The sequence below is a fragment of the Chiloscyllium plagiosum genome, chromosome 12, assembly GCF_004010195.1.
Source record: "Chiloscyllium plagiosum isolate BGI_BamShark_2017 chromosome 12, ASM401019v2, whole genome shotgun sequence".
Lineage (NCBI taxonomy): Eukaryota > Metazoa > Chordata > Chondrichthyes > Orectolobiformes > Hemiscylliidae > Chiloscyllium > Chiloscyllium plagiosum.
Genome location: NC_057721.1, coordinates 6,305,531 through 6,321,199, shown reverse-complemented (window position 1 = coordinate 6,321,199; position 15,669 = coordinate 6,305,531). Strand labels below are relative to the sequence as shown.

The window sequence follows — 15,669 nt, the reverse complement described above, 5'->3', positions numbered from 1 at the left end:
GCACTGTGGATTTCATTTGGCACAGTTTGAACTTCAATATCAAAAACACTTTGTAATTTGATGAAAACATAACTTTAGTTACTTGTGGAAAATAGGTAATATTTTACTTGCTCTTTTACAGTTCAAATCTCCAGTGTATTTTAAGTGAAACATCATCTTCCTGGGTTAAGATCCTCTTAAGTCCACTTCCAACTAGAAGGTAGGTGCAGACCTACAAGCCAGTAGGACTCACCCTGCCATCAAAGATCTCTTGGAATGTACTTTTTTTTAAAAGAGTTGATATTGTTATAATTTGGAGGTGCTGGTGTTGGACTGGGGTGTACAAAGTTAAAAATCACACAACACCAGATTATAGTCCAACAGGTGTATGTGGAAGCACTAGCTTTCAGAGCGCTGCTCCTTCAACTACCTAATGAAGGAGCAGCTCCAAACACTAGTGCTTCCACATAAACCTTGTTGGACTATAACCCGGTCTAGCTTTTATAACCCGATTTTTAACTTTATATTGTTATAGGATCAGTCTCTTACCACTAGGTGTCACTGCAAGTCAACAATTCAATTCCATCCCTTTGGAAGGGCGACCCCAAAAGTAAAATTCTTAAATTCCGTTTCCAGTGCAAACTTATCCCAATGCTGTAGCTAGTGACAGAATCATTAAGTATTTAAATTACCATTTAAATTTTAAGCTGACATAGTGTGCAGAGTAATTGATAGCAAGTAGTACACAAAGTTCTTAAAAATAGTAAAAGTGCAACATGTTCAGACTTGCTTCGCAGCAGCCCTCGGTTTTGAAGTGGCTGTTGCTCAGAGCAATGTAGGTTTGTAAATCTTGGCACCACTTAACTGATCTTGGGATAACCCAGCTGCAAACTGTCAGAGATACAGGAAACTAGAAAGCTAGCTTTTCAGGACCACTGTGCTGCTTGGCAAAAGGAGTTAGTAGCAAAGAGAAGAGTGGGTATTAATAAGAATACAAATACCTGTAATCGTATTATACACACAGTGCAAGGAAACCTGCACATGCAATGTTCTATATCAATGAACTCCAGTTGTATGTGATATATAGCAACACTAAAAAGCAAGCGTGGAAAAGGCAAAAGCCAAATAGATCCCAAGTAAGAAAGGCTGGTGTTGGCTGTTGGACTTTCTCCCAGCGAGCCAGCAGTGCGCCAACTGTCTTTTGAATGTTCTGGACGTCCGACTGCAGGATGTCATACGGAGAGCAGATGTCAGCCTATCCGAAGGGCAGCGGCCGGGACAGAAGAACAGTGCACGATATTACAAATACAAAACTTAGCAAGAGTCTGTATAAATAAGAACTAAACAGTCTGGGTGAAGGAGCATGCATGCGAAAAACCGTGCTGCCTTACATTGCCTCCTATCTACAAAAGCAGCCAGAGAAACCAAGTTATTAGTGCTTTGGGAGGGTGGGGTCAGATGCAGTTGTTAAGCAAGTTTCTAGGAACAAAACAGTAAGACAGACGGTTTTCTCAATGTGTTAATGCATGTTGTGAAGAGGAGCAGACTTGGGAACATTTCAAAAGCTGCTCTGCCAGAGTTAAAGCCAGTTTGTAAATGGCAGCTGAAAGAGAGAAGCAGGGAAGAAGCGATTATCCACAAGCTTGTCTATCTACTGACTACAGGGATTGCAGCTACTCAAAGAACTGAAACTGCAGAATTGTGTCAGTCTTTGTGATGATCAGTCAAACCTCTTGATTCTCACAGAAACAATGCAGAGGAAAGTAACTGCCTAAATCCTCACTCACTATCCTGAGATAAGATTTCATCAGCTACAAAGTGGCAAGCAAAACATTGATTAAAATGTGCTTAGAGATCAAAATGTCTACATTTTCTCTCACTGCATTGGAAGACTATATTGCTTAGATTTGAATGGAAAGGGAACGCTAAGAACAGTTCACCCCCCAAAATGGTTTATCCAGTGACACTAACTGCTCAATATGAACTATGTGCTAATTTGTCAATTACTATTGGGGTCTCAGTGAAATGGGAGGGTCTTGTGGGGCAGTAGTGACGTCCCCATCTCTGGGCCAGATTGTAAAAGTTAAGTTCCACCTACTCTAAAGGAATGTCATAAGTGTTCCAAGGAAGGTCACTGGACCTGAAACGTTAACTCTGATTTCTCTCCACAGATGCTGCCAGATCTGCTGAGTTTTGGTTTTTGTGTAGGTCATGACAAGTCTGAGTAGGTTGCTTAAAATAAACATGGTGAGGGTGTTGGGTCATGCTGAAGGTAGGATTGCACAGTCAGCAGATGATGTAGCCATCCTTATTTAAAATATAAATAAAGGAAGGCTCTTGTGCTGCAGCAGTGGTGCCCCATCTCTGGCCCAGATTCAAGTCCCATCCTTTCAATGTCATAACTTGCCTGAATAGATTGGGTAAAAATATCTATCAGTGAAATGGAATCAGGCTGCAGCAGGTCTGAATTGCACAGCAGCTGTTGTCCCTGCAATTGTAGCACCATCAATACACTGGGCAGTGATAATACTATGTTGAGTGTGTGTTGCTGGAAAAGCACAGCAGGTCAGGCAGAATCAGAGGAGCAGGAAAATTGACGTTTCGGGCCAGAGCCCTTCATCAGGAATGATGATACTATGTTTACCCACAGTCCCACAATGGGTTCAAGGCCCGTGGCTCCTCAACATATTTGGACCCAATCACCACTGACCCAATGAGTGACGCAACAGGAAGGATGGGACAACCATGAGTGAACATCAACTACCATGTTACAGAGACAGCTCTTCTCCATCATTTAGGGGACAGAGTGGCACTGGCTAAGGTCTGGAATAAAATATTAATTAAGCCAAAAAACATGATATTTTGTAGCAGTAAGGTCTAATATAGTTTGAGATGTTGTCAGGTTAATGTGTTCCTTCTGCAGACATGAAGCATGTATACTGACACTGCAGAATTCTTGTTGTCTTGATCTGAGCTGCTTTACACTTGAATCCAAAGGTAATCACTTTGCACTAGAGTTGTAATTGAAAACTGGCCAACACTGTTTGAATACAACACATAGAAGGAAAACCAAGAGGTCTGTTGGGATAAAATTATTTTGCTCGAACACGAAGCTGCTGCATAGTTCTTAGAAAGATGTGAAGCCAGAGACACTGAGATTTTTATAGCCCATCTGGCTGCCAACATCTTAAATCATTTTCTGGTTCAGCCTTATGATGCGGAAAGGCACATCCAAGTTATGCTGATGTGGGCGTCCCAGCAGAAGCAGCTATGGATGAAGTGGCTAATGTAAAAACTACTCATCTAATGGAGTCTCAGCCAAACAGTATATTGAGACACTCCTTATTTCATGCATATTAGGTTTCATTCAACCAGTTGGCTGTGCAAACATGGATCCAAACTAAAAGGTGGAACTTTCATAATTCTGTGAATAATGAATTAATGTTTGGCATTGAATTTCAGACCACATCTTTACTCAAATCTAGGGATATAAAGTATCAACTGATCAAATGTTCCTTGTGCTGGCACTGCACTGTTAGTGCTACAGAGGAGAATTTGTCCAGTACCAACAGAAGATATTTTGTTTTGAAATGAAAGATTTATCTAAGTTACTTTAAATGAAATAGAAATAATTTTGCCAGGTTCCATGTGGACTGCAGGAGCTACCGCTGAGAACAGGGAGTAGCTTTATAATAGTATTCAAACAAAGTACTCAGAAGTAGGAAAGGGTATTCATTCCCCTCGAGTCTATTAATCCATTCAATTAGATCATGACTGCTCTGTATCTCAACTCCATTTAGTCAACTCAGCTCCAAATGCTTGACATCCACATCTAACAAAAATCTAGAGATCACAGGCTGGAAAATTTAAATTCACTCAGCATCCACAGTTTCAGATTCCGTGTGTGAAAAAGTGCTTCCTGAATTTATTCATAAATGGCTCAGCTCTAATTTTAAGATGATGCTCCCTGTGCTGGGCTCCCACAGCAGTGAAAGTCATTTCTTTCTATCTACCCTAACGAACCCCTTTATCAATTTGAAATACCTCAATCAATTCACTCTTTAATCTAATAAATACAAAATAATACAAGGCAAGGTTCTGCAACCTGTGCCAACTGTCTTTTGGTTGTTCTGGATGTCCGACTTCAGGAAGTCATAAGGACAGCAGAAGTCAGCCTTTGTAATTTTAGCCATTTAAACCATAGTACCATTTTGGTGAACAAGTGCTGTGTCCCCTCAAAGGGAAGTACATCCATCCTGAGGTCCAAAACCGAAAGCACTACACCAGATGGGGTCTGAATATAACTCTAGACAACTGAAGCATAACTGCGTGGCTGAAGTATTCCAATGCCCATGAGATAATGGTGCAGATGTGACACTTTGACTTCTCTGATAACTTCCCCTGGCTTTTAGGATGGCAGGTCACAAACAAAAGCCTATTGGCAGATACAGAGCAGAGGACTGTGACTGACTGACTGACTGTTATTCAGAAGCACTCTGAGTTGTTGTGTGAAAGATAATGTTCATGGGTGAATGCTAGCTACAAACCTGACCAGCCAGAATCAAAACATACCAATCAGACACTGCTGCACCAACCTGGCAACAACTGTGGGGAGCTGCCTCAGCTTGGGTCTGGGTCGTCACAAAGCGAGGTACCAGGTTGCAACATCTGCTGTAAACCTAGTGCTAGCAGGTATCATAGAGCTGGCCAACAACAGAACCATTCAGCCTCCCCTCTACTCTTTCTGGGCTTGTTAATGATTATCACTTATAAAACACCAAACTCAGTCACACACCTCAAAATCATTCAGTATCAGTTCCACCTCAGGAAAAATCAAACAGGACCGGCTCTTTCAAGAGTTCCTTTAACTCCAGATCTGCACCTACTCTCCAGGTTTCCGCTCCCTTCACATTTGCCCAATGTGTCTTAATCTCTGCACCTTCCAACCCGAGCAAACCTTTCAGTCTTCCCAAAGTGGTTCTGATTCACTGTGCTCATTGCTTACACTTCAAGATGGCCATTTGAGAGAGATTTAGTGCATTGAACAGTTACATTTGACAGTCTAATCCATCTGAATCAAACATACAGAGGATTAGAATTATTCACTTGTTTGGATGAGCTGCACCTAAACAGTCTCTTGAAGTCAAACCAGAGTTGCCAACAAAAACAATCAGCTGACAACTGGGATCTCCACAGAGGATTAAGCAATAAGGGTATGAGAGAGCTGCTCTGACCCAAGACCTGCACTGCCCCAAGCTGAAAGTGCTGATAGATTTAGTGACAATTTGATTTCCAGCTATCATGATTATTAGAATTCATAAGATGTACAGCAGGGAATAGAATAAATCACCTGCTGCCATTACTTCAATCTTTGTTTTAGATGAGAAAACACAAAATTTAAAAATACCAATTGCCTTGAAGCTCTATTTGAGGCCTCAACAAAACATGCCTTTTAATCCTGATCAATTATTGCATCTCTTAAAATACAAAAACGTGTGGCTTTGTAGAGGGCAGCAATATAACATCACAAATTGTGACAATTAGCTCATCAACAAAGTAGAAAATATAAATGTTAACTCTGGCAAACCTATAATAAACAAGACCACAAAGACTGGAATCAGTCACTGTTTCACTGGTTACAAACAGACCTTTTTAAAATGAAATGGTACACTTCCCTTCAAAAAAACAGATGAAGGTCAAAAGCTTTCTGTCAACTCCAAAACTGCAATAAGCTAAGGACGTTAGAATGAAACAAAAAGGACATCAGAACGAACAGAACCAGCTTTGATCCCACCCTTCAAAAGATAAGCTTTATAAATGTATACATATGCTCGTGTGTGTAGAATATTTAGAGAAGTAGAGTTTTGGTGCACACTGACAGAAAGCTGACATATTGTTTCTTGACACATTGCAAATCCATGGACTTCCCGTTATTCACTCGGACAAATTTATCTTACCAACAGACATGGGATCCACCTAGCATGCTGTGTGGCCGCATCACCTCCAATGGATGCTGTAAGTACTACATGACAGTTTAGACAGTTTAACAGTTGCTGCTACAAGCATATCAAAGGAAGCTCTCAATGAAAAACCCTGGCAGGAAGTTCTTGCAAGCAACAAGCATTTAAGTTGGACTGACTAATTAAAATTGCTTCTATATTGGCCAATTACAAATAATCTGCAACCCATTACTGAACAGAGAAACAGACCATTCAGCTGCTTGAGCTGAACCATTCTGTTAGATCATGCCCGATTTGTCCATCAAATTCTGCAACAATTGCATATCCCTTCCCTTCCCTAACAAGCTGATCAAACTCAGTCTTGAACACTCCAGCTAAATTAATATCACCTCTCTTGGAGCAGAGGATTCAATATCTCCCCCACCTGCTGTACAAAAACAAACCTTCTGGTCTCTCTCCTAAATGGCTTAGTTCAAATTTTAAGATGATTTCTCATTGTTCTCTGTTCCCTGCAACAAAGTGTTCCAAAGGCTGCATTGACTCCCTAGTGCCAAGATCCAGGGCATCTCTTCTGGGCTGGAGAGGAACTTGGAGTAGAAAGGGAAGGATACAGATGTCACGGCTCACATAGATAGCAACAACACAGACAGGACCAAGGAAAGATGTTTCTGCTAAAGGATTATGAGCAGTTTGGGCTAAATTAAGCAGTTACATTAAACACAAAAGGTAAAAAATCTCCAGATTTACACACTGAGCCACACGTAGGGTAAATAAGATTAGAAAGGTAAATGTGAGGCTCCAAAATTGGTGTGGGAGAAATGGATTTTGCTTTTTATTATCCACACACAAAATGTGGATGTTGCTGGCTAGGCCAGCATTTATTACCTATCTTTAATTGCCCATGGGGCATTTAGGAGTTAACCACTTTGCTATGGGTCTGGAGTCATACCAGACCAGGTAAGGATGGCAGATGTGCTTCCCTTAAGGATATTAGTGACCCAGGTGGGTTTTACAACAATTAACAATGGTTGCCTGGTTAGCACTGAACTAGCTTTTATAATTCCAGACTTTACTGAATTCAAATTTTATCATCTGTCACAGTGGGATTCAAACGCAAAAACCCAGAACATTGGCCTGGAGTTCTGGATTACTAATCCAGCAACATCACCACTACCCATTTCATTCCTATTAGGGCTGGGGAAAGAGATAGCTGTTCCATTGTGATGGCCTTCAATAGAGGGGTTGGGGGCTTGACAGAGACACGGAGAGAAGCAGGGTTCAATTGAGGGAAAGTTTAAAATCAAGAAGAAATTACAGCGCTGAGGTGCAGGGTTGTCAAGAGATGAATGATAATCAAGTTTGACAGGAAGGGGCAGAAAATACAAGCAGAAGAGTGCAGCAGAAATTAGAACCAGAATAAGGGATAACGGTAAAAGCCTAGGGCTCTTTATCCAGATGCACATAGTATTTGTAACAACAAAAAAGAGTTGATGGCAGAAATAGAAATGAATGACTAGGACTTAATAGTGATTACAGAGACATGGCTGCAGGGAGACCAGGACAAGGAATTCAATATTCAAAAGTATTCAACATTCCAGAAAAATAGGAACATAAGGAAAAGGAGATGGTGTCGTGGTATTAATGAAGTAAGGTATCAATGCAATACCAAGTAGTGATATAGATACAACAGATCGTGACGTGGAAACAGTTCGGATTGAACTAAGAAATAGCAAGGGTGGGAGTCGTCTATAGGGCCCTGAAAAGTTGCCTCAGTGCAGGGAGAAAGTATAAGTCATGAAGCAATGGAGGCATACAAGAAAGGCACTGTAATTGCCATGGGTGAGTTCAATCTGCATACTGATTGGACAAATTAGATGGCCCAGGCTAACACAGAAGACAAATTCATAGGTTACATCAGGGATTGTTTCTGAGAGCAGTACTTTGTAGAACCTACCCGGAACAGTCAATTTTCGATCTGGTAATGTGGTAGATTCTTTAGAAACCTTGTAGTTAAGGATCCTCTGCAAGATTAGCTATCATAATATTCTGTTACTAAGATCTGAAACAAAGCTGTTTAAAGCTCAATGAGAAAATAGACTACAGAGAAAGTCAATAAAATGAGCGGTAGCAGACAGTTAAATAGATATCTCTCAGTGCCCAGCAAATCTTTATTCCAGTGTAAAATAAAGCGTCAATGAGAATAATGAATCAGTTATGGAAAACCAAGGCAGTTAACAGCATCCTATCGAAAACAAGGCATACAAAGTGACAGAAACTAGCAGTAGACCAGAGGATTTGGAAATCCTATATGAATGAGCAATTGATGACTAAAAAGCTAACGAAGAGACAGAAAAATGATTATGAAAGTAAATTGACAAGAAATACAGAAACAGCAGCATGAGCTCCTATACGTTTATAAGAGAGTAGCTAAAGTTAGTGTTGGAACCTTACAGCATGCAACTGGGGAACTGATAACACAGAACAGGAATCTGTTAGATAATTTAAAGCAAGATTCTGCATCAATCATTGTGATGAAGATACCAGATAAGTAAGGTGCTAACATCAGCAAAGGTCTTGCAGCAGTCTCTATCATGAGGAACAAAGTAGTTGACAGCCTAATAAGATTAAGGGCAGACAAGTCACAAGGATCTAATGGCCTGCACCAAATAAGTGGCTGCAGACATAGTGGAGGGATTGGTCAAAATATCCCAGAATACCTCTGGATTCAGGGAGGTTTCTAGAAAATTGTAAACCACTAATGTGACACACTTGCTCAAGAAGGGAGGAAAAGAGAAAGCCATTTAGCTTAGCATCTTCCATGGGGAAAATGCAAGAGTCCATTATTAAGGAAGAGAAAGCAGGACATTTAGAAAAGTTCAACACAATCAAACAGTGTAAATATGGTTTTGTGAATGGGAAATCAAATTCGACAAATTTGCTAGTCTTTTCGGAGATAATGAGCAGAGTTAATAATGGAACCAGTAGATATGCTCTATTTGAACTTCCAGAAAGTATTCGATAAGGTATCACATAAAACTATTGCACAAAATAAAAGATCACGGGTATTGGGGTAATGTATTGTGAATTAGTAAACACACAGAAGACAGTGATGGGATTAATTGGTCTATTTCAGGTTGAAAAGTAGAAAACTAGTTAAGTGCTATGAGGCTTCATAGAAACATAGAAGGCAGGAGCAGGAGGCCACTATTTGGTCCTTCAAGCCTGCTCCACCATTCATCATGATCAGGGCTGATCAGCCAACTCAATAGCCTAATCCTGCTTTCTCCCTATAACCTTTGGTCCTATTTGCCCCAAGTGCTCTATCTAGCCACCCCTTGAATATGTTCAATGTTTTGGCATCAACTACTTTCTGTGGTAATGAATTCCACAACTTTGGGTGAAGAAATGTCTTCGCATCTCCATCCTGAATGGTCTACCCCAAATCATCAGACATGTGCCCCTGGCTCTGGTACATCCTCCCTGCATCTACCCTCTGCATAGTCCTGTTAGAATTTTATAAGTCTCTATTAGATCCCCCTCATTCATCTGAACTCCAGCAAAAACAACCCTAACCTAGCCAATCTCTCCTCATACATCAATCCCGCCATCCCTGGAGTCAGCCTGATAAATCTTCGCTGCACTTGAGAGAGAGTAAGAGCATCCTTCCTCAGAAAAGGAGACCAAATTCTTGGTGTGACCTCACCAAGGCCCTGTATCCCTGCAACAACACATCCCTGCTCCTGTACTTGAAACCTCTCCCAATGAAAGCCAACATACCATTTGCCTTCTTTACCACCTGCTGCACCTGCACACCCATCTTCAGCGACTGGTGCACAAGGATACCCAGGTCCTGCTGCACACTCCCCTCTCCTAATTTACAGCATTCGGGTAGTAATCTGCCTTCTGGTTTTTCCTTCCAAAGTGAATAACCTCGCATTTATCCAAATGATACTGCAGCTGCCATTGATTTACCGCTCACCCAATCTGTCCAGATCATGCTGAAGCATCCTCATCACAGTTCACTCTCCCACCCAACTTGGTATTCTCGGCAAACTTTGAGATGTTACATTTTGTTCCCTCATCCAAATCACTAATATAAATTGTGAATAGCTGGGGTCCTAGCGTTGATCCCTGTGGCACCCTACTAGTTACTGCCTGCAAAGTTGAAAAGGAGCCATTAATTCCAATTCTTTGTTTCCTCTCTGTCAAGCAGTTTTCTATTCATCTCAATATTGGGGGATTTTCTATCCCCCAATCCCACGTGCATTAATCTCGCACAATAATCTCTTACGCAGGACTTCATCAAATGCTTTCTCAAAGTCCAAATATACCACATTGACTGGCTCCCCTGGTCAACTCCACTAGTTACATCAATTATTTACTATTACTGACTGGGAGGAGAAGGGCAGAATGTAATATATCCAAATTTGCTAATCATATAGAAGTAGGTGTATAGGCATGTTGTGATGAGACCATAAGGAATCAGCAAGGGGATATAGATTAAGTGAATGGACAGAAACCTGGCAGGCGAGAATTTTAGATTTTCTGTGTACAGGACTTGAAGCCAATGTAAACAAATGAGAATGGATGACAGAACAAAATTGCTGAACAGAATAGGAGTGGCTGCAATTTGGGTCATGAGGAATTTCTAGAAAATCAAAAATGAGGAGTTGTACTGAAACTGAATGATGACTCAAGATGCAATAAAAGCAAAATGAAGCATTTCAGTGACATGGAGAAGGATGAGCAACACTGCAACACTGAAAGGAAGTCTTGGTATGCTGTAGGGTGATTACTGTTGGACCTCAACATTCTTAGATTAGAGGAGGTATTTTATATTTGAATTTGCTATAGATAGCTCCTCAGGTTCACTGGCATTAAACACTTCCTTTAGCATCTTCATTAACAAGACTTGGCTGACCTTTATCAACTTGTAGATTAACAGAACCTGAGAAGTGAACACTTATTAAACTCCCATGATCACTAGTGCATTTCTATTTCTCCAATTTAGCCAAATGTGGATAAACATCAGTTCATTGACTGCTGCACCATGACTGCAGTGTGCACTTAGCTGTGAGATGCAGGCAAAAACTCAATAAGGCTTCTTTGGCCACGCCATGCAATGTTATCACCTAGAAGAACATGGCTCAGGAAAACATCATTCATAATCTTGGAATTCCCTGCCATTTATCTTCACTGTGTGAATGTCTTTCCCAGTTGTTCAAGGGGGCAGTTCATCACCATCTTCTCAAGGACTACTTAAGATGGATAACAGATGCAGGTCTTGCTAGAAACAGTTACATCCCAGATTTTTTTTTGTTGAAGTTTATCCACTAGGTGAGACATGGCAAAGGGAAGTTAAGACAGCGTTACAGCTTCTGTCCTTTATCATTGTGAAAAACTGTTGGGAATCGGAGCAGGACCAACTTAAGCTTAGCTCATCTGAATAATGATCAATTTGAGAAAGGAAGTAAGGGTGGCCAACACTCAGAGCTTTCAGGAAAGGACAACGGAGGTGAAAACTGGTGAGGAAGGTGGAGAAACAAGACATGACGCAAGCTCAATTAATCAAATGGCTCGTTACAATCACATGTAGCTTTGCAGTCATGAAGGATTATGGGGAAAACTCAGGAAACCAGGGCTAAGGTGATGGAGCAAGCTCAATTAATCAAATGCCCTGCTCCTGTGGTCTTCCTTGGATCATCGTTGTTAGAATGTTGAAATTACTGAATGAGTTTCACAATACCCATGATTCATGCCTTTGTTGAAGAAGCTACAGTTAAACCTATGATGAATATCCCAGAGTCCTAACTCTCATGTTTGGAACACTCAGAACCCCAACCTGACAAATTTCTTAGCTGTAAATCCAATTCTGCCACAACCTACTGTTTCAAAGAAAAACCCAATCTAAAGAACTCAAACAGTAAGTATAACACATATTAGGAAAACATTAACACGGCAACTAGGCTCAAGAACACCATCACTCCTACCAATCCCATTTTAACATTGTTTGTCTTCTGTTGAGAGGTTATACAAACATAACAAGTAGGTTGTGCCTGCCTTGCTATTCAACAAGACTGTAGCTGATCTTCTACATTACTCCATTATCTCTATTCACTTGAACCCCTTCACAAAAAAGAACAAAAAGAACAAAATTAAAATTTTGTGACCATTTAATTGCAAATTCTAAATCATGGCATATAAGCAGCTTAATCCATTACTGTTGTATTATGGAACATGTTTGCACAGCTTCTCTTTCACAAATCTGTGAGCTCAAGTCTCACAGATAAGTAGTTAACATGTGCCAATGACTGCAATGTCATGACTTGTGAAATGAAACCACTGAAGAATTATGGCTTTCTCTTCAGAGTTATGTACAGGAATCACGCAGCTTGGGCTGGAATGAAATGAGAGGGCATTTATTCTGATTGATTCAAGAGTTTTATAGCTGACAATACAAATCATCACCAGGGCATTTTTTTCCTGTTTAACTTAGTGAAAACATGAAGAATCCCAGAGTTCCCGTGCCTCCATTTTCTTTTGGTATCCTTCTAGCTTATTTTTCCAAAGTGTTTGATACTTGCCTGTTTTCATTCCAACCCTAAATCCAAGGAAAGACTTTGAATTAAAAATAATTCATCAAATTACCTCAGGCACTCCCATTTTCCTGCAGGCTTCTAGAAAGTTTTCCACATTTCTCCTACATTTTGCCATGCTCAGTTTAGGCTGTAAGACAAGTACATACCCTTTTTTAATAGCAAGCATTTTTCAAAATGGTACAATGTATTGATTAATACAGAAAAACAGGGCCTGGAATTGTTTACACTAACAAGACATGAGCAATATTTTAGTCAGGCAGACCCTTGGGTCTTGTACTGTGCTCCTTTTCTGTTGATAGCTATGCATCACTTAAGACTCTGTGACATACTTTCTCTGTCACACAACGTGTTAAACATGTGCATCCATGGAAGCATTCTCTCTCTGAATTTACATCTTGTTGGAATATACCTTACCTGGTTTTGGTTGTCTTCCCCTCATCCATTTATCTCAGCAGCAGTGCTCTTACCTACTCGTAGAAGATTGTAGGATCAAGCCCTACTGCAAGGATTAAACACATAATCCAGGTCGAAACCTCAGTACTTAAGGGGTTGCTGCTAAAAAAGACATTACATAGAATCCACCCACACCCATTGCATGTAAAAGCCCATTGCATGACTCTCAGAACAATTTTTTAATTTCTATGCTTGTATGTAACAGCATTGAGAATCAATGTAGATTTTTATCTAAAACCTTTCCCTCAACCAATAGCAATGGAAATTAACTGGTCATTCATTCCATTGTTATTTCACATGGCATTGCAAATTACTCCTAGAAATTACCCTGTTCAAGTAATATACTGACTGTGGCATATCATAGCACGGCCTGAGGATGGTAAAAACACTAAAGCGAAGGCTCTTTCTTCACAGCTGACATCAGCAATATTTTGCTTCAGAACTAACACAAGAGAAGTGCAAGCAGTTTTAAATAAGTTGAGCTCCCAACGTTAGCTACGCTATCCTGGTTGGTGGTAAGTAGTGGTCGAAAGAGATGACCCAAACTGGACAGTTCCATCACTGTTTTTGAGTCAATTCCAGCAAAATATGTGGGGATACCGTAGTTTGAAATGTGACATAAGGTGAGAGTAACACTCTTGAAAGGAACATGTAAATTTGGACGAATGTTTCCCAAAACTTACTCCAACCAGGGTTTTATTTGTGATTTGTCTGGATTTGTCATAAACTAATTAACAAGCTTAATACAAGAAACAGGTGTTTGGGGTTAATTGACGGTGTAGACATAAAAGGGAAACAGTTGCATCTGGTGTGTGAAAGGAGATTTAGGACAGAGTGATTAACAAATCCTATGCAGAAAGAAAGATACCTTTGTTCCTGACTTGCAACTGGCTTGGATCCAGATTAACAGTAGAAATTAATTGCTATGATTTGTCATCGACTCTATTGCATTGTGTGACTAATACAATAGAAAAGGGCAAAGGAGGTGGACTTTTACATAGCAATTGCTATGATCTGAGACGTCATCCACTCTTTATTTTGGCAAGGAATGTTGCCTGACCCAGGAAACACAGTATGAGAAAGAAACTTAATGGAACTCAGGTTATGGATTCTGATTATTCCACACTTCTGGAGTTTTCACAAAGCAGGTAAAGGCCATTGATAAGGAGCAGCTTACTAGCTGACCAGCTGTTGCAAGCCATGCCCCAGCAGCACTGTGTGCGACAAAGATCTCATCCTGAAAATAGGTGACTGCTCCCTTCTTAAAAGACTTACCACTGCTGGTGATGGAACATGTATACTGAGTACAGATCGCGGACGGATGTGATTGACTAAATGACACAGAACTACTCCATCCATCAGCGCTGTTCCAATTTCTTCTGGCAAAGTAACCTTTAGTCTTGTTTCAATACTCTGTTGAACAAAATGCAGTTAAATTTGTGAGTAACTTCTGAACATAACTTAATGCAAGTATTGATGCGGGTTCCAAAGATTTCTATTCCGGTATCTGAAAAGCCTGCACTTTGCACTTTACCACAACCCCAGTAGTTTTTAAGCAGTAATTAATTATATTGCAGCTTTATCACGGGTCTGCCAACTTAGCTAAAAAGCTGAGCTATCATCATTAAAAGGCCCAGCTTCTTTCCTGCTTAGGGATAAACCCTAAGAAAGGCAAACACTTTTGACCTGACAGGGCAATGGAAGTCAGCCAGGGCTATCTTTTGTGAATGCACTCCAACAATCCCTGTTGGCCATTCACACATGAACACAGGGATGGGGAAGGAACTGGCTTAGCTACAAAACCTCCACCACACTTTGCTTACTATTGAGCTTTCTGCTTACACTGAAGGGAGAAGAGAAGTTGGAAAAAGGATATTTCGCCCATGCCTAGAATAACCTTAACAGATATTTAACTAATATTTCTACTGCCTTCAGCTCTTCAGGACTGGTACAAGTGTTTGTCCTCTAACTAGAAATTTTAGCACCTAATATATTCACGATTTATTTCCTGTACAAATGATGGCATGACAAATGTAAATAACATGAGTTCATGTAAAGTTTAATAGTTCCAAACTATGAAATGGTTGTCTGCTATGCCATACTTTTCATTTCAAAGCTGTCATGCAACTTAGATATCCAAATGAATCCAGGGTAAGGTATCACAATCACCATCAACCATACGTGCATGTATGAACTAAACTCCTACTTTTATGCAGCTATATCAGCACCTCACCTCCCGGAGTTGTTCAATATGTTCTTTCTCCTCTCTCATCTGTTCCATTTTCCTACGGATTGTAAATTGAGGATCCATGGATTCAAAATTCCGTACAGACCGAAAGAAAACTGTTAAGAACAGACGAAGTAAAAAGTTACAAGTTGTGAAAGTGACCCGCCATGATCTCCTTTCCTAATGATTCATCTATTTCACTTCAATTGGTCTCAGCCAATTCAGATTTGCCATCAAGCATCCAACAAAAGTGAACTCCTTATTCAGCAGCTAATAGGTATACTATACAGGACAGCAGGCAGTACACAACTAGCTTTTTTTTTTGAAGTTAGACCCTTTGGACTGAATATATTTGTCATATCAATCAAGGCTGTGTTAGCAGTCCTGTCTTGGAGTTAGAGGATTGAGGGCGAAAACCCCACTCGAGAAACAAAAACACAAAATGGGCCAT

The 15,669-nt window shown here is 40.3% G+C and overlaps 1 protein-coding gene across 7 annotated transcripts in view; it reads right to left on the bottom strand.

Annotated features, from left to right (window-relative positions):
- The window catches only part of lrch1 (leucine-rich repeats and calponin homology (CH) domain containing 1), a 177,044-nt gene that overhangs the window by 6,985 nt on the left and 154,390 nt on the right, over positions 1-15,669 (bottom strand). For 4 of the 7 annotated variants that reach the window (XR_006313116.1, XR_006313115.1, XR_006313114.1 and 1 more), the window contains 4 exons: positions 15,225-15,334; positions 14,267-14,404; positions 12,588-12,665; positions 981-1,234 (listed from right to left, as the gene is read on the bottom strand). Coding sequence is in view for 3 of the 7 variants with exons in the window: in XM_043700368.1 (XP_043556303.1) it covers positions 1,031-1,234; positions 12,588-12,665; positions 14,267-14,404; positions 15,225-15,334 (530 nt within the window). In the remaining 4 variants the exon portion in view is untranslated. Of the gene's footprint in view, positions 1-979; positions 1,235-12,587; positions 12,666-14,266; positions 14,405-15,224; positions 15,335-15,669 lie in introns of those variants that run through there. The other 3 variants (XM_043700370.1, XM_043700369.1, XM_043700368.1) reach the window with 2 other exon arrangements.